The 19870-nt window shown below is 34.3% G+C and overlaps 1 protein-coding gene across 6 annotated transcripts in view; it reads right to left on the reverse strand.

Moving 5' to 3' along the window:
• The window catches only part of DDHD1 (DDHD domain containing 1), a 93324-nt gene that overhangs the window by 40171 nt on the left and 33283 nt on the right, over window positions 1-19870 (reverse strand). For 4 of the 6 annotated variants that reach the window (XM_081228840.1, XM_081228837.1, XM_081228836.1 and 1 more), the window contains exons 2-5: window positions 13126-13299; window positions 5455-5556; window positions 3456-3584; window positions 2227-2374 (exon numbers count right to left, since the gene is read on the reverse strand). In XM_081228840.1, coding sequence (XP_081084966.1) covers window positions 2227-2374; window positions 3456-3584; window positions 5455-5556; window positions 13126-13299 — 553 coding nt within the window. The remainder of the gene's footprint in view (window positions 1-2226; window positions 2375-3455; window positions 3585-5454; window positions 5557-13125; window positions 13300-19870) is intronic. The other 2 variants (XM_081228839.1, XM_081228838.1) reach the window with 1 other exon arrangement.

A 19870-nucleotide genomic window follows, 5' to 3' on the forward strand; every position in this document is an offset into this window, starting at 1 on the left:
ATTTATTCTATTAGATATATAAGTTCAGTAAAGATTTCTCTTGTAATAAAATGCTACAAAATGTAAATCCAACTGTATTTAAAATACATTCAGCCCTTTTAGTAAACCAATTCTGATATTCCTAGAAGTTGTCTATAAACTTTCTTCTCAACTCATTTAAATAATAAACATATTTTGCTGGAACAAAATTGATTAAATCCAGTTTGAATTCATTTGCACATTCACTAAAGTAAGGTAAGAGGCAAAAATCTCTATTTCCAGGCCTCTGGGACATGATTTCAAGAGATCCTCAGAGAACAGCAGGTTGCCAAAGAAGTAGAGTGTGGTAACCCCTTATTCTATGTTGCTCATTTCAACAGTAGTCTCACAAATCAAATCACAAGTACAAACAAGCTTCAGAGTAGCAATGACAAGGATGAAGTTAATTTTACTTTCTTTAAAGTCCTGGACAACTAACTTAGGAATGGTAGAAAGCCGGAGAAGGGTAAGAAATCCTCTGAAGTTTCCCATCTATTATTGAGCAGAATTCCTTTCTGTTTGAATATTTTCTATCAATTACTAATTTATGTGAGGAGTTTCCCATCAAATTAACCTGTCTCTGCAGAAATGATGGCCATCCTCTCTGTAGTGAACACTTTTTTTTAAGCCACCTTATATTCACTCATCCTACTTCCAATGGTAGCTCTTGATTTTTATCTGTGGCTCTACCTCTCCCTATGGTTATGATGAAGCCAACTTCCATCTGATTCTAGGTTGATGACAAGTTTTGCAGATCAGATCATGGCCATGCATAGATTCAGGCAGTTGGAGGTGACACCATCAGTCACTGAAATGCATAGACTAGCAGGGACTTCTGGAAAAAAAGACTTTTCTTCTTGAACTCGAACACAAGATGATATAAACCACATCTGGAACCACAGGAGATGTCTGAAAATAGCTCAAAAATGAAGGCAAGTAGAACAGATAGAAACTGGATTCTGATGACTTGTTTGGCAAATCTTAGACTTGTCAGTTTTACGGGCTACTAAATCCTCCTTTTGAGTTAAGTTTTCCCTCACTTGCACCCAAAGAAATCAAGCTGGTACCTTTCCAATTATCAATAGCTCCAGAGAGAACATGTTATTAAAACTACTTCTCAGGTTCCTTAGATAACCAAGCAAAAAAATTAGCATCTTGACACAGAACATAATATAAATATTGTGGGAAGTAACGTGCCAATCATCAGAAAATAAAATCAGAATCAGACGGAAGAGATCTCTGTAATACAAGCTATGGAGATTGACAAGGGTCAGGATGGCCTAGCAGTATCTGACAAAGATTTTTTTTTTCCAAATTGAACTGTATTTTTATTTTAATCCATGAGCTGGCATTAAGAGGTATTACAATAAAATGTGAAACAGAACACTATTATTATAGAGATACTGCTGAGGACATAGTTCCTGGTATCACACAGTATTTGCTTTATAAGGACTCAAGAAATACATTTACTTGAAGCTTCAGAACCTAATAAACTGTGTTCTCAACAACTGATTTGTTCTCATCATATTATAAATCTGATAAGATTTTTCTTTATACTGGCTGCTAGTTCAGAGCCAAGTTTGTGGTGGAACCCTTAACTCTAAAATTTCCTTTTTACACAGTCCTAAACATTTTGAAGCACAAATACAAACATCCCTCCCCCCAACAACATCTTAAAAAATTTTTAGAATAAAGCTGAATATAAATAAACGAGGTAAATAACCAGCCTGGTGTGTTGGCAAAGCACCCACTGTTTGTCCTCCATGTAAAATTTAGAGTTCAATTTCCTCTGGTTGTAATTACTTGGACAAGTTAAGCTGCTGACTGGCAACTTAAACAATTCTTAGCTTTTTCAGAATTATAGAGTATTCTCAGTGTCTGCAATTCAGAGAGTAACATACAAACTTCAAACCAGACTTTTTTCTTGCTTTCAACCTCAGTTTAATGTAAACTAACAATATATTAAGTTAAAAAGGCTTTCTTAACCCTCTTCTCCAAGTTATGGAGGAAAAAGAATCAAATAAATATCATCATCATCATCTAGATATAATCACTCTCAAAATCTGGTCCAGAAACTTACTCTACAACTTAAACACATAGAATAGTTGGTACTGAAGAAGCATGTGGCATAACGATTAAACTCTATTATACCTTGGACAAAAGTTTGGACTCTGACAAGATGGAGAATGTATTCATCAAAGAACTCACATGGCTGTATTTTTGATAATTCTTCCTTGGTCCATTTTCTGCCCAATGCCATGCACAACAAATACAATATGGGCAGTCTGTGATGGCTTGTCTTCTAATGTGGCTTCTTCTACATAACCTCTATGAAGTCTGGTCCCACTACTTGATGCTGTAGGAAAATTATGATTCTAAGTTTATTGTTTATTACAAAAATAGCATTTTCACAATATATTGAAAAAATAAAGAAATAAAAGGAATACTATGAAAAAATTTCACTGGGTTGGGGGGGGATAAAATTTGTAAGATAAGTATTGATCAGTTCTAATATAAACTGCTGAACTGGACATGACAGCGAAGCCAGAAACCATAAGGCAAAAGGAAAGAAAAAAGGATGAACTGAACACATAAAAATTAAAAACTTCTCTATAATGAATGTATCATGAAGCAAAGATAAAAGATGAATGACAAACTGGGAAAGTTTTTGCAAAATATGACACACAGTAATAAGTTAATTACGTAAGTATACAAAAAGAACTTATTCATCAAAAAGTGAAATGAATCATCCAAATAGCAAAATGGGCTAAAGATGTTGATAAAGTAACTCACAAAACAAATACAACTGACTAATGAACATGTAAATATTCAAGCACATCTATTATCAAAGAATTAAAAATGAGACAGTAAAAGAATTATCAGACTTAGAAAAAATTTTTGAAAGATTTTTTGATAATGCATTCACCTCTTCCCCAGGTACCAGTCCCTCTTTTCTTTGTTTTAGTCAAACTTGTTTAAAGAGCTATCTATTCTCACTGCCTCCATTTCTTCAACTTCTACTTAAACTTCAACCCATGCCAATCTGGTCCGTCCCAGCAATCCATCTAAGTCACTGATGACCTACATCTCACTAAATCCACTGAAAAAATTTCCAGTCTTCATCTTTACTGACACTGTATTTCAACTGCCATGTTTTATTTCACATCACTGCCTCAGGTTTGACTGCTTTTGTGCTTTTAGAAGTAAAAAGTGTATTTATTAATCTTGCCAGACCATTCTAAATATATAATTATTCATTAATGAATACATATTAACTCAGTCACTTTAAAAAGAGTTTAACAGGGTAGTAACTGTCACTAAATTTAATACATACTTAAAAAATACTAAAAATAAAGCCTGAATCATCTATTTTGAACATAAGAGAGAAAGTTAGATTCCCAACATTTTGACAAACTCTAGTAATATTTAACAAATACCTTTAGAAAATCCCAGTTTTTGAGTAACTGTTCTTGCAATTTTAGATGTTGTTGCATCACTATAAAGATACACTTCATCCACACTGTGCCAGTCCACGTGGTTTCGACTCAACTTGAAACTATGAATAGCTGTTGCAAAACGAAAAACTAATTTGAAGGTCTCCAAGACAAATTTCATTTGTGTGAAAATGATAATACACAGATTTTTTAAATCAATATTTTAACTCAGTTCAATAAAAAACTATTTCATTGAAACATATATTGATGTGAAACAAGTAATGGATAGGGACTTTATAAGTTATAAAGCATGCTACAGGAAAAGGCAACTTGTTGGAACAACATGGAATAAACTGGCTTAACTACCATAATTTTAACCTCTATAGGAAATATGCTCTGATTATTAAAGAACTGCTTTCCCAGGTGAGGTGGCCATTCCTTAGGACTAAGGGATATACACCTTCATGAAAGTTCTCAGTACAGTTGGCATAGAAACTTAAGTTTCATTTCTTCTGTTGATTTTATTTTTTGATCTGTGAAAATTTCACTCAGCACAAGATAAAACAAGACTCAGATGAAAAAAAATTATCTTTAAACTGGGAAGAGAATCATCTAATTTATTAGAATTTATTAGAAGGTATTTTTGGAATGGATACTAAAGCCAGTTATCACTGGATATTGCCCACCATAACAGAGCTCCAAGGTTGAAAGATCTTTTAACAAGAAATAAATTTTTTTCCTACTATGATGTTCAAATTAGTATGGTTATTTCATTTCTGTAACTGAGGTATGCTTGGTGAAAATGAGCTCTTAAAAAAAAAATGCAAACCTATATTCTTCAGGAATACGCAAACTCTGTGAGGCAGGGACTATACCTTGGTCATTTTGTATCACTAGCACCAAACACAGTCATAGCACAGTACTTGCCACATATCACAAATTTAGTAATGTTTGCGGAAGCAACAGTTAAGAAAATTGTCAAAACATGTCCACCAATTCACAGTTTGATGTCTTATTGTCTGAAGGACTTTAACTTTTCCTCTTTATCTCTTGTATAGAGGTAAGAAAAATTCACATACCTTCAGAAAACCAGCCACCTTCAAATCACTATGCCTAATTTATTTTCTTAAAATCCTCTTTAGGCAAAAATATGATCTCCCATTATATATAAAGACATACAGGTACAAAGGGATTAACTGACTTGCCACAAAGCTAGTTAGTGACAGAGTCCAACTCTCCTGATTTGAAGACGCTAACTATGAAAGGATGGAGTCCTGGTCAAGATCTAAGATCATAAGACATTTTTGTGAAAAGCTATTCCTTACTAGAATACATAAAAAAGCAAATCATTGCCAGGAAAATGTACTCCTGAGTTATGGTACAAATGCCACTTCAAAAATTTACAAAAAACCTATTTATATCTTACTTACCTGCCAGGACACATTAATAATATTGAACACAAGACCAAGATGCAATTAACATAACAAACATGAATAACATCTTCAGTTGCAAATAAAACACAAAACCAGTGTACAAACTCAGGTTTTAAATAAAAGAACTTTTCATAAATTAAAAAAATCTTTTGCAAGAGTTTAAGAATTATTTCCTTTTCTACTTCTATGTCTGATCCAAGTCAGTACTTTAAGCCTTTTAATCCAATGATTTGAAACTGCATTTTGTTAAAATAGTTTTGAGCAACATATGCTTAAAACATTAAAACTATAAGACCAAGTTGAGCCAACAAAATTTTGTTTCACTCTACACCATTCGTGTTGTCTTAAAGCATCTTAATATTGGCGAATATCCCATTATTGAACTATACACATTGTTTGCAAATGTTTACACCACTTATAATTAACACTAAGCAAAATAATACAATGGATACATTTCTAAAATACTAGTAATTTCTATGCTCTAAATACAACCGAATGCTATAAACACAACTGAAAGCTACAAGCCAGGAATACAACTACATGGTGAAGTAAAACTACAATTACTGTACCTTGGGAACGCTTTCGTTTAAGACCTGCCGCATCTGTACTCTCCTTATATCCTCTCCATTTGAACAGAGAAGGGAGGGAGAAGGGAGGGAGGTGGTAGACAACTAAGAAAGCAAAAACACTGAGCTTCAAAGCAAATTTTAAATGAGGTTTGCCTTTTTGTTGTATTAACTTTAAAAAATGAGTTGTATTTGACAAACATTATTCTAAATGCTTTATTTATATAATTTCTAATTAAAAATCAGTGCAGCAAAATATTAGTTTAATAATGTTTATCAAATATATAATCTACTTTTACTGAAAATAAAAAAGGCAAATGATATCTAAATTTATCAATTAAAGACAACTCTGTGATCACCATTTTTAATGTCTTTGTATAGATGGAATAGAAAAATAGAACACGGCATTTTTGTATGCATAAGAGATTTATAAACCACAGCTTTACAATACTAAGGTTATTTACTCTCACCAAATTTGTGACTATGACACAGCCAACATCTGATGTGCAAATTGAAAATGCAATAAATAACATAAACATCTAATGCAGCTTTCCTAAGAAGATACCACAGTATACGTTCCACTAGATGCTTTCCGTTACTGAAGTGTAATAGAGCCTTCCCACAGAAACAAAATATTCTTTTCACATCTCTGTTCAAGTTGTTAAAATGCTTTTAAAAATGAAACTTTTCCCCCAAAAAATTAAGTTGAAAGCTCTACTTTGAACTGACTTATTAGTGACAAAATAATTAAAGATCTGTTAGCAACAGAATGACAAAAAAAAGTCATTAGTAAAAATGTATGCTGTGACATCTTGTAAGTGGTAAAACAGACAACAGAGTAAAGCAGACAACAGAGTAAAGCCAGACATAGACTTGATATTTGGTAAATCAGTAGATAACCTTAAAGTCAACACTTTCCCTGTCAAATATTGCTAGTTACATATCAATAAATTTCTTTACATTTTAAATAAGCATTTATTTTAAAATCCACTTAGAATTGAATCTTACAATCATTTTCTTTACCGTTCAGTTAATCACAGAATCTTTATGATTTAGTTCAAATTTATGTTCTAATACATTTGATTTTCATCCTCACTCCCTTCTACATTAATGTGACATTCAAAGGTTAAATACTGCTCAAATACAAAAATACTTAATTCCCGTTGTATAGTACTAGAAGTTAAAAAAGAAACCTGCTGTTATACACAGATAAGGTATATTTAAAGATATATGTGATAAAGGTAATTGAGAAATGCTTATGAGGCACTTAATAACTTTAACTGCACGTAATTAGATGACTATAAAAAAGTATAGACAAGAATTAAAAACTGGGTTGTAAAATCAGGATTATGAAAACATTTCATTGTCATAGATGGATGGAAAATGACAACCAAAGTAATTTTCTTCACTGAACATGTTTCTTCTTTCATGTGCCTTCTGGTCAGTTACTGAGGAGTAGATGTACCACTTGCAAGAAACATTTTCACACAAAAAAATCCTTAGGAAAAAGCTAACATAACCAAGTAGATCAAATTTGGCATAAACTTGAGACTATACTGCTCAAACAAAACCTAGATTTTATAGGTCTACTAGTAAAACTAACATGAAACAATTCCACATTTACTAAAAAAGAACTAGTGGGAAACACATGGACCACCTGATCACACTTAAAATTACATAAACACTTTCTAAAAGCTAGTCAAGATACAAAAATGAAAGGCTTTTTTTCCCCTAAAGGAATACTAATTTAAGGATTAACATAAAGCCAAACACCCCAATATACTAAAATCACAGAAATATATTTATTTAAAACATTTTCACAAAATTGGATAGACATGCTTCTTTACCTTCTTCTCATATTTAATTCTTATTTTCACTTGAAAATCATTTGCTTTGTTACAACATCCTCTAGCACAGAGAGCTTAACTTTTTCTCAACCCAAAGCAAAGGATAAGTACCACCATAAGTACACTAGAGACAAAAAGGTTTACTATCATTCCAACAAGGATCACTAAAATAAAGTTTTAGTTAAGAATTCTTATATATTGTTATCAAAAGTATGCATAAACACAAAATGCAACTAAAATGCTAATTAAATGCTAACATTTAATAAAACTTTTCATTTATGTATTAAAGTCTTACAAAGCAATGAAAAAGATTTTAAGCACTAAAATACAGTTTTCAATAAATTTCCTTACTATAATTCATCTCCTAAAGAAATGTTCTTCATTATATAATTCTGAAAACAGTGTATCAAAAAAGGGGGTTGCTGGGCTTCCCTGGTGGCGCAGTGGTTGAGAGTCCGCCTGCCGATGCGTGGCCTTGTCCTGATCCGGGAGAATCCCACATGCGGCGGAGCGGCTGGGCCCGTGAGCCTCGGCCACTGAGCCTGCGCGTCCGGAGCCTGTGCTCCGCAACGGGAGAGGCCACAACAGTGAGAGGCCCGCGTACCGCAAAAAAAAAAAAAAGGGGGGGGGTTGCTGATGATATAGTATTCCTTAGAATAGAATAACTCTATATAACTTTTCCCTCTATAAAAGCTGGCAACCTAGATAATCTCAACTGCAAGGGAAGAAGGCTTGCACATCTAAAACCTACCAAGTATAATGAGAAAATTTCTGTCAATCTTCTTGGATCTCAGAGAAATTAAATTAAATACATTTATAAAAATTGATAACTAAAAGCTAGAAGGTGGGAGTCCTCTTAGTCACCAAAGAGAAAGGAAAAGAAAAGCCGATTAGAAAGGGTTAATACTCCTTCCCTCTCCCCACCCCGGCCCTCCCCCTTTTAGACTTTTGAAATGATATATTCACAGTTTGGGATATCCTTATCCAGCAATAGGATAGGCATATACACTACATGCCAAACTGTTAAATGCTGTAAATCCTTAGAGATCCACCAACACTTGTGCTGTCATAGCACCCCAAATTAGCTTGAACAGTAAAAAGTCCTGTTTTTTTTTTTTACTTTCAGCCTACCTGTGATTTTATATTGAATGTGACTCTACTAGACAGCATACAGTTGGATCTTGCATTCCTAGCAAATCTGTCGATCTCTGTTTTTTAATTTAAGTGTTAGTTCACTTATATTTACTATAGTTTTGATAAGGGTGAATTTAGGTCTACCATTTCCCATATATTTTCTTTGTTCCGTCTGTGTTTCTTGCTTCTCCTTTTGTTGTTTCTTTTGGATTAATTAAATATTTTTTACTATTTTAATTTCTCTACTGGCCTTAAGAAAAAACAAAACACCTTTTTATTGTGGAATAATTTTCAACCTACAGAAAAGTTGCAAAAATAGTACAGAGTTACCATAATATCTTTCACCCAGCTTCTCCTAATGTTAGCATAACTATAGTACAATTATCAAAACTAAGAAATTAACACTGGTATAATACTATCAACTAAAATATTGACTTCATTCTGATTTCTCCAGTTTTTCTATTAATGTCCTTTTCTGTCCTAGGATACAATCCAGGGTACCATGTTGTATTTTGTTGTTATGTTTCCTTAATTTCCCCTAAACTACGACAAATTCCTCAGTCTTTCCTTGTCTTTCATGATCTTGACACTTAAAAAATTTTTTTCAGCTTTACTGAGGTACAATTGACAATATTATAAGACATTGAAAGTGTATACTGAGTTGATTTGACATACATTGTGAAAGGATTCCCCCCACCTAGTTAATTATGACCTTGACACTTCTGAAGAATACTGGTAAGTTACTTTGTAGAATGTCCCTCAATCTGAGTTTGTCTGATGTTTTCTCATAACTGGATTGAGGTTATGCATTTTTTGACCAGAGCAGGTGCAGAACTACCCATTTAGTTCAACCATTTTTTTTTTTTTACTGATTACTGCTTGCATAGATAAATTATAAAATGAGGGAAATACTACTCTAGTACTTTTAAGTATTTACAAAATTACTTATTTGAAGGCCTGATTTTATTTGTATGATTCATCCCCAGTGAACTTCTAGCTTTCATTTGTTAGGCTGATAGATAAACATTTCCTAGCCTAGGAGGTGGGGTGGGAAGAGAATCATTTTTAATTTTAACTCTCAGAGAAAATGAAATCTAAATCACAAAATATGATTATACTTTGGGGGTTTATCTTTCTTTGAATGATAAAAAAGTTAAGCTAAACTTCAACTGATCATTCATTCCTTCATTCATTTATGGCTATGTTGGGTCTTCATTGCTGTGCACGGCTTTCTCTAGTTCCGGTCAGCGGGGGCTACTCTTCATGGTGGCGCGCGGGCTTCTCATTCCGCTGGCTTCTCTTGCTGTGGAGCACGGGCTCTAGGTGCGCAGGTTTCAGTAGTTTTGGCTCACAGGCTCTAGAGCGCAGGCTCAGTAGTTGTGGCACATGGGCTTAGTTGCTCTGCGGCATGTGGGATCTTCCCGGACCAGGGCTCAAATCCGTGTGCCCTGCATTGGCAGGCGGATTCCCAACCACTGTGCCACCAAGGAAGTCCCAATAGATCTTTTTAATTCAATGCTTACTTTGAGATTAGTAGGATAATTAATAAGGAAAGAATAATAAATATATTCAGTGTATTTGTGGCAATAACTACCCTAACCAAGACATAGATAAAGACAGAAGGAAAAGGAATTAGTATTTTATTTCATTAGTATTTTATTTTATTTCATTAGTATTTTATGTCCTTCAAGGCAAGAACTCTGTTAAGTTTCTTAGGAATTCTCCAGAGCACTTAAAAAGAGTTCTTGAATACAGTACTTTAAAATTATTTTAAATTATTAAATACGGGATTGTACACTATTGTATACTCTACAATACAATAATTGTATTGTACAATTTGTACAATTTTGTACAATTGTATTGTACAATTTTGTACAATTGTACAAAAAATATTGTACAATTTATTGTACAATAAATACTCTATTGTACATCCCTTTTCAGAATGTTTAACATGCACTGTCTACTTTGTTACCTTGTACTTACTCTTTGTAACTTCTCATCTGCAGGCTTTGTCATCCCCAAAGGTTTAAAACTCCCTGAGAGCCAAAACCCTGTCTGTTTCTTTCACAAAAGTAACTGGCACAGTACTATATGCACAAGGAATATTCAAAATCTTCTAACAATATGAAGAGTCAAGGCTTTATCCTATGTACATGAGAAAATTTAGGTGGAAAAGCTATTTTCCCCCCCTCAGATTAATAAAATATGAAATTTCAGAAGCTTGGAGGTAAGAAGCAAAATAATCAAAAAATTATAATACTTTTTATCTTTGTATTATAGATTTGAGTTATTTTTCCAACAGCGGTAGCTTTTTGGGCAGCAAATGTTCTTTCATTAAGACCAGTGATAATTTTCAAATGTACTACAGAATTTCCCATAATCTTCAAAGTCAAAAGTCACATTTTAACACATGAATGTATGCTTTACATAATACTAAATACTAAATAAAATGGCTGGAAATTCATGACAACAGTATATATACTGAATTGAATTTATAACCTTTGTTGATAACAAAACATGCTGATGTTTTATGTCACAGTATATTTAAAAAATCAATTTTTCTTCCAATGAACCTCAAAAGATCATCGTTTTGAAAGATTACAATACAAAAGTGTTCTAAGAGTTTAACAAATTTCTGTTATTACTAATAAGAATTTTACCACTCAATGTGTATCTTTAAAGCTAGCAAAAAATAATACTATAATATCCTAGACTGATACTCAAGAATTGACACAGACTCAAAGATATACTGAAAAATATACTCATACAAACTATGTTCTTTTATCAGACTTATTTAAGTGACTGGATCATAAAATTAGGGCACTTTGAAGAAAACTGAAGTATGCTGCTCCATTTAACATTTCAGATTCCAAGTAGATGGGATCTAGAGATGAAACAGAGCTGATGACTAACTTCCACAGGGAGAATTAGCAAGTGGAAAAGAAATGCTTTGAACACAGTATGAGAAAGAGGACAATATACTTTTATTTTTATTTTTCATACTCATCCTTTTCCTCCTCCAAGCTCTTGGTTTTTTCCCATGCATTAATAGTAAAGAATTTGGGTCGATAAACTGGGTTTGTTAAGGTGAACTGCCATTTTTGAGGCAAGACTTAAGGAGAATTAATAGAAAGGAAAAAATCTAGAACTCAGCCTTTCCCAATAGGAATGAAACTTTGAAAAGAGTTCAGTCTTTCAAATACTATGAAGTAGGCTTTTGTGATTATTTTGATAGTGGTGATGAGAGGTTCCAAAATATTTCAGTCACTAATTAAAGATCAGAGATATACAAAATTTGCTATCTGTGCTTTAACCAGAGTATTGTCTTTATGGCAATCTGCAGGAATATAGATACAGCTCTGCTTTATAGATACTGAACTGTTCTTTATATATTGATATGTAAGAACCTTGAGCTTGAATTTCACAGTGAAATAAGAACACAGTTGACGCTAGGGATTAGCAAAATGAAATATTTAAAATTCCTAGAATATGGTATCTGGTACATAATAGACATTTCTTAGATTTAATTACCAATTTATTTAGAAGCCACCATTTTCCTCAATTATGCAGACTTTTAAAGGTACAAAAGATATTTTTACTTGGTATAAGCTAAAGTATACAGTTTCCCTGCATGTGTGTGTGTGTGTGTGTGTGTTCAGAGAGAGATAAAAGAGTAACGAATAGGAGACAGAAAAGACTTGGAATGTTATTAACAATAAGGGGGAAAAAGCCAATTTAAAGCTTATTGTTTTGTAGTTAATTATGTTATATAATCAATTGCTCCCAACTACATAATTCATTTTTTCCAAGCTGCATTCTGTGAATTACTTGATCAATATTGAGTTTTTCTGCTGTATAGATGTTTTACAAGGAGAAGGAAAAAAATCACTTAATTCATAGTTTAATTCACTAGATTAAGTAGAGCTTGCCAAGAAACTTCCCAAATAAAGGCAAGCATGGATGAAGAAACACTTTTAGGAAAAAAAAAAATTAGAGAAATCCACAAATTCTCATCTACCTGTAGTGTTATACTCACCGGAATAGTTGATCCCACTGCCTGCAGTAAATGGAACAACAGAAGTATTTTTAACTTTACCACATATTTTGAATTTTACTCAAGATCAGACACATAATGAAACATGGCAATCTTGGCTAGTATATAAGTATTTTAAACTATTAAAAGAAAAAGTATCCAAATGCCAAATAAGGAAATATAAGGAGTAGATTGTTTCAAATTAAAAGTTGATACGGTTATCAATAGAGACACCTAAAAGGGACTTATACAAAAGAAATTAAGGTTTTTTAAACTTCAGGAAAAGAACCAACATTAAAATATTAGCAAAACTGCTCTTTTGATATAATGACAAGGGATTTTTTATAAGTTCAATTTTCTTTGATGACTAAAAAGCTACTCAAAACGACTAATTCAGAGAGCACATTATAACAATTTGTACATTTACAGTAAATCATGTGTTATGTCAGTGAAAACACATATTAAGTAAAATAAAAATGGAAACAGTTCAGAAATTTACAGCAGTCTTAAATTCTAAAATAATAATCGAATGTTTGAAATAATCAAATTGTATAAATTCTAACACTTCTGAATTACTATTTCAAACTTAGGAACCACTCTAAACTTTATCAACAACTTACTTGGTTTACAAAACATATTAAATATATTAACTGGTCTTACCATCTTTTCCATCTATGGGTTTTGACACTTCAATATCAAAACTTTCCTGCATCTGCTGACCTCTAAAACAGCTAAGATGTTCTTGCTCAATTAAATTACTTTCTTCTTCTTCTAGCGGCTGCCAAGTACCATCAATAAACCACTGTCCACGCATTACTGGTATTTTATCGGACTCTGAAAAGGGAAATCACAGAATTATACGCTTTAGGATCCAACCTCTCAGGAAGTGAAACAGTAACTACAATTTTATATTTTGCTACTGCTGTGGCAAAAACAGAGTTTTGTGATCCAATAGAATCATTTAAAGTTTTAAATTTCAGACATCAAGCCACATTTAATTTTGTTTACAACATATAATTTTACTTGTATTAAATATTACACATAAAAGGTACTTTGGCATTAGAAAGGGAGAGGAGCATTACTTATGTAACTGAGGCCCCAAGTAACCAAAATTAGTAGGCTAAGGGGTTGACAAACTTCATGCAAGACTTCAGTGTTAGTTCCAATGTCTTAGAAAATACTGAGATAAATTTCCACAAGTAGTTTAGAAATAATGTGTATTGTCATAGTGTGGTACACTTTTTAGGGCTGCCTTGGAGGTCAAGGGCTCCCAGCGAGTATACGGGAATAAGTGAAACTTTTTTTTTTTTTTGCAGTACACGGGCCTCTCACTGTTGTGGCCTCTCCCATTGTGGAGCACAGGCTCCGGACGCACAGGCTCAGCGGTCATGGCTCACGGGTCTAGCCGCTCCACGGCACATGGGATCTTCCCGGACCGGGGCACAAACCCGTGTCCCCTGCATCGGCAGGTGGACTCTCAGCCAGTGCGCCACCAGGAAAGCCCAAGTGAAACTTTTATTTTTATTTTTTTAAATTTTTTATTTTTTTATTAGTTTCTGCTTTATAACAAAGTGAATCAGTCATACATATACATCTGTTTCCACATCCCTTCCCTCATGCATCTCCCTCCCTCCCACCCTCCCCATCCCACCCCTCCAGGCGGACACAAAGCACCAAGCTCATCTCCCTGAAACTTTTAATTACAGTAAATTCCTCATCCATTTCAGAAAAAAATTGAGAAAAAATTTCTTTGAAAAACTGAACATTCCTTTGATTAAACAGTGTCCCATAAACCTAAGACTTTTAGTTGCTATTTATAAACCACAACTGTTAGCTAAGTAATCTTGAATCCTTTAAAATAATTTTTTTAAAAAACCCATAAAGCAAAAATAAAATTGAAACAACAAAACTCTAAAAATAAAAAGTAAAATGAAAAAAAAATGAACCTTACTATACAGAGTTGGTGGTTTAAACACATATAGAGAAGTTATTTCAAAAGGATTCAAAACACAGTAATTTGTATATACATATTAGGATATACCCTATATACAAAAAGAACTGCAAACATATCTTAAAACTTTTGCAGTAGCTATGCTGTTATAATTGTAATAATATTGGTATTGTTAATTTGAAACTGTAGATTAAGATGAATATATTAATTTTATTCATCATTAGAATAAATTAATATCATTAGAAACCAAGATTTTTAGCACATGTAAAAAGAGATACAAATAATAAAAATCAAAGAAATAAATCTGTATTTTAAATTTCAATTAGAAATGTCAGCATGAAATAATGATGTATATTTTCTATTAAAAAAAATTATCCTAAGCTGTGTGCCAAAAAGGCCTAGAAATAAAGACTAACCCCATATAAGTGAGCACTCCTGATATAAAGATCATGATCTCTAAATATCATTTCCTTAAAGGCCAATTCCTGGTTTGAAACAGGAAATTTATTAGATGATCCTGAAACATCTTGTACCAGACTTATACTGTGATGTATTCAAAATCTCCTATTATGTGTTTCTAATTCTTCTTGCATTATCCTTTATTCTGCTATAGCAATTCTGCTATAGTCAGATGTTTGCTGTGTTATTTGGTGGATACTCAAAAATATAAATTCGTTGAGAATTTTGGGTTTTAACATTATAAAGTACACTCTATTGTGTTTGATGATTTTTTACACGTGTGCTAAATTCTACTTTGTCTATCAAGATTACAACCCCTGCTCTCTTATTGCTTCCATTTGCCTGTGATGTTTTTGTACATCCCTTTATTTTTAACCTTTTCCTCTGTTTTGGATGTGTCTCTTGTATACAGCACAGAATTGGGTTTTGCTTTATGAAGCCATTTAAAATCTTTTTCTTTAAATAGGTGAGTTAAGCCCATTTATGCTTATTGATATAACTGATATGTCTGAACTCTCTTTTTCTATAATTACTATTTTTTATTATTCTTACTCTCTCTAGTTGATGATTTTTTTTTTTTTTTTTTTTTTTTGCGGTACACGGGCCTCTCACTGCTGTGGCCTCTCCTGTTGCGGAGCACAGGCTCCGGACGCGTAGGCTCAGCGGCCATGGCTCACAGGCCCAGCCGCTCCACGGCATGTGGGATCTTCCTGGACCGGGGCATGAACCCGTGTCCCCTGCATCGGCAGGCGGACTCTCAACCACTGTGCCACCAGGGAAGCCCTCTAGTTGATGATTTTGCTTTTCAAAAAAAATTCTTTTGGTATTTTGGAATATTTGCATTTTTGGTTCTAGGGGTTACCTTCACACATGCATGTGTGAGTATGAATGTATTTTACAGTGTCCTAAGTCTCTTTTTTGTTTATTTAAACTTTTATTACCTGGTCTGTCCATTTTAAGTGGTATCCAAAATTCTCACTTATTACTTATATAATAGGGAATGATCTTATTCTATTTTTCCCTTTCTCTCTCTACCCACTTACATGTAACAATTACACCCATGTCCCCACCACTGTTTTAGTCTTGGATCTACAATATATTAAATTCTCACTAAAGATTTCCTAAATTCTTTCATGTTCAAAGCTGCTTATCTATAGCCTTGATACTTGAAGGACAGGTTGGTTAGCTTGAACTTTGTTTCCTTGAGTTTTAAAAAATGCTCTACTGTAGCCTTCCTTTGTATATCATTCTAGAGAAGTCTGATGTAAGCCTTATTTTTTTTTATTAGTAATGTGATTTTTCCCCCCACCAGGAGGCCCAGAAAAAAAGTTGCCTTTAAAATCTAACAGTTTTACTAGTCTTTAAATTCTAACAGTTTATGACTCCGAGTTCATTGCTCTGAATCAATTTGCCAAGGTGGGTCCTTTTAATTTGTAGATTTCAGTTTTCCTGTTATTTCTGAAAAGTTTCCTTGGATTAGTTCTGTTCCACTGATTTCTTCTTCAGAGACTCCAATTATAAGTATGTTGGGTCTTCCTTTGCCTGTATTGCATTTCAACCACTTTCTCTCTAAAGCTTTTTACTTCTTTCTGCATCTCATTTTCATTCTTTTGGTTGTTTTCCTTCCTTTCATCAGTGCCCCTTACCTCAACATTCCTTTCATCAATGCCCCTATTAGTATGTCCCTAAGTTTGTTTGAGAATATTTGGTTGGAGTGTTACAATACAGTTTCTCATTGTTTTGTGTTTGCTTTTGGGGGAAGAACTATAATCAGTGGAAATGTACTGATCTCACATTTTCTGTATTCCTCTTAGAGTAGCTTTGTATGGCATTTGATTTATTTCTGTTCATGAGCATTTTATGGATGGACTTCTTAGTTTCAGAGTGTCTGCTGCTGCAGATTATTAAGAGCAGCTCCCTTAATGGATGGATGTTATGGTGGTGGCAGTGGTGGTAGTGGTGAGTGAAGACTGTATTGGTGTGCCTTGTTCTTCTTTCATTTCTCCAGGACCCTTCATTTTCTCCTTACTTCTTCTTTCCTCTTATTGCCATGTCTCCAAGGGGCAGTATCCTTTCTCTTTCTCCTCTCCCACCAGCAGTGTTTCTCTGATGTTACTACTTCTGGTCCCTCTCACTTTTACACACCCTCCCTACAGTTAGTGATATGAATTACCAAGTCCCAAGCCTGTGTTCGTATTTTGCCAGTTGTGTGGAGGACATTTTCTTTCTGAGGATGCTTTTGTGCTTCATTTTAACCCCTAATCTCCTCTCTATTTTCACTGTCTCTTAAGCCTCTCCCTGCCCCAGTCTCCAGATTCAGAGGTTTATAGCAGTAACAAGAACTATTGTAATTTGCTGCTTCTTTACTTACAAGTAATTTAAAATTTGTGGTATTGTCTCTCTCGTAGTAATGCTAAAGGTGTCAGCTATGTATGGGTTATGTGTATGTGGTTTTCGGGGAGAATGTGTGGAGAGATTTAGATTTGGACAGCTGCCATTATCCTCCACATCCAAAAGCTCATCTCATTTAATCTTAACAGTAATCTTAAAGATAGCTATGACTTCCCCAGTTTTACAAATGAGTAAAATGACTCTTAGTGAACCTAAATAATTTGCCTAGAGGCAAACAAGTATTATGAGAACCAAGATTCCAACCAAAGTTGACTCCAAAGTTCACTCAAACTCTTTCTACCACACAATGCAACCTACATTCTCAAACAGAAATGGTCCCTTTTTATCTCTCTCCCCAAGAAATACAGGCTAGTTAGTTGTGTTCGTAATTTTTAAATAAATAATTTGGGAAATTTTACATTGCCAGGCTATTATCAGACTTACAAACCAGAGGCAAGCATGCCTCCCCATAAAAACCATGGAAGTAAAAAGCAGAGTTAAAAAGAGTAAAACAAGTTTTAGCACACATCTACACTCAAATCCTTTCCTCTCGAGCCTAATATTGGGTTGGCCAAAAAGTTCATTTGGTTTTTTCCGTAAGATGGCTCTAGTAGCACTTAGTCTTTAACTTCATTCAAAACAATTTTGTTAGATTGTATGTGACAGCTGTCATATCAGGGTGCATTTAAAAAAACTTATCAAAACTGGTGAATTTTTGTGTAGCTATTTTAATATTGAAGACCGAAGAAAGCACCATTTTCAGCATATTATGCTTTATTATTTCAAGAAAGGTAAAAACGCAACTGAAATGCAAAAAAAGATTTGTGCAACCTATGGAAAAGGTGCTGTGACTGATCGAACGTGTCAAAAGTGGTTTGAGAAGTTTCGTGCTGGAGATTTCTCTATGGATGATGCTTCACGGTTGGGTAGCTCAGTTTAAGTTGATAGCGATCAAATCGAGACATTAATTGAGAACAATCAACGTTATACAATGTGGAAGATAGCTGACATACTCAAAATATCCAAATCAAGCGCTGAAAATCATTTGCACCAGCTTGGTTATGTTAATCACTTTGATGTTTGGGTTCCACGTAAGTTAAGCAAAAAAAAAAAAAAAAACCTTCTTGACTGTATTTCTGCATGCAATTCTCTACATAAACGTAATGAAAACATTCCATTTTATAAATAAATTGTGACAGGAGATGAAAAGTGGATACTATACAATAATGTGGAATGGAAGAGACCATGGGGCAAGCGAAATGAACCACCATCCACCACACCAAAGACCAGTCTGCATCCAAAGAAGGTGATGTTGTGTATATGGTGGGATTGCAAGGGAGTCCTCTATTATGAGCTCCTTCCGGAAAACCAAACGATTAATTCCAACAAGTACTGTCCCAATTAGACCAACTGAAAGCAGCACTTGATGAAAAGCATCCAGAATTAGTCAACAGAAAACGCATAATCTTCCATCAAGACAATGCAAGACCGCATGTTTCTTTAATGACCAGGCAAAAACTGTTACAGCTTGGTTGGGAAGTTCCGATTCATCTGCTGTATTCATCAGATATTGCACTTCCGGATTTCCATTTATTTAGGTCTTTACAAAATTCTCTTGGGCTTCCTTGGTGGTGCAGTGGTTAGGAATCCGCCTGCCAATGCGGGAGAAACAGGTTCAAGACCTGGTCTGGGAGGATCCCACATGCTGTGGAACGGCTCAGCCCGTGCACCACAACTACTGAGCCCACATGCCACAACTGCTGAAGCTTGCGCACCTGGAGCCCATGCTCCACAACGGGAGAGGCCATCGCAGTGAGAGGCCCGTGCACCACAACAAAGAGTGGCCCCCCGCTTGCCGCAACTAGAGGGAGCCCGGTCACAGCAACGAAGACCCAATGCAGCCAAAAATAAATAAATAAATAAATAAATAAATTCTCTCAATGGAAAAAATTTCAATTCCCTGGAAGACTATAAAAGGCACCTTGGAATCGTTTTTTTCTCAAAAAGATAAAAATTTTGGGAAGATGGATTTATGTAGTTGCCTGAAAAATGGCAGAAGGCAGTGGAAGAAAAGGGTGAATATGTTCTTCAATAAATTTCTTGGTAAAAATTAAAAATGTGTCTTTTATTTTAACTTAAAAACCGAAGGCACTTTTTGGCCAACCAAATAAATCTAAGCATGTATCCTCTGGATAGATGTCTTCGGAGCTTTACACCTAAGCTTTAAATTCCAGCAGTATGTGGTCGAGTACTACATCATTTTGGTTCAGGCCTCTGTCTTGAACTCTACATCCAAACATTCAACTGCCAACTGAACATCTCCTAGTAGAAAGATCAATAGTTACCAGAATCACAAATAGCCATGGAACACATTAGGTTCCTGGAAGAAACAAAACAGAACACAAACCTGTTACTCCACCTGTATTCCCTATCATGGCAAGTGGTGTGCTGACAGTATTTAGCTGGTCACCCAAGACAGAAATCTGGGAGTCATCCAAGATGTCTCCTCCTTACATGTGTCTTACAACTATAGCTGGACACACACTGAGGACTACCTTTTATCACCTCAGTCACCCTCAGATTCATCCCTCACTCATCAATTTG

The sequence above is a fragment of the Mesoplodon bidens genome (genome assembly GCF_964165515.1).
Source record: "Mesoplodon bidens genome assembly, chromosome: 3".
Lineage (NCBI taxonomy): Eukaryota > Metazoa > Chordata > Mammalia > Artiodactyla > Ziphiidae > Mesoplodon > Mesoplodon bidens.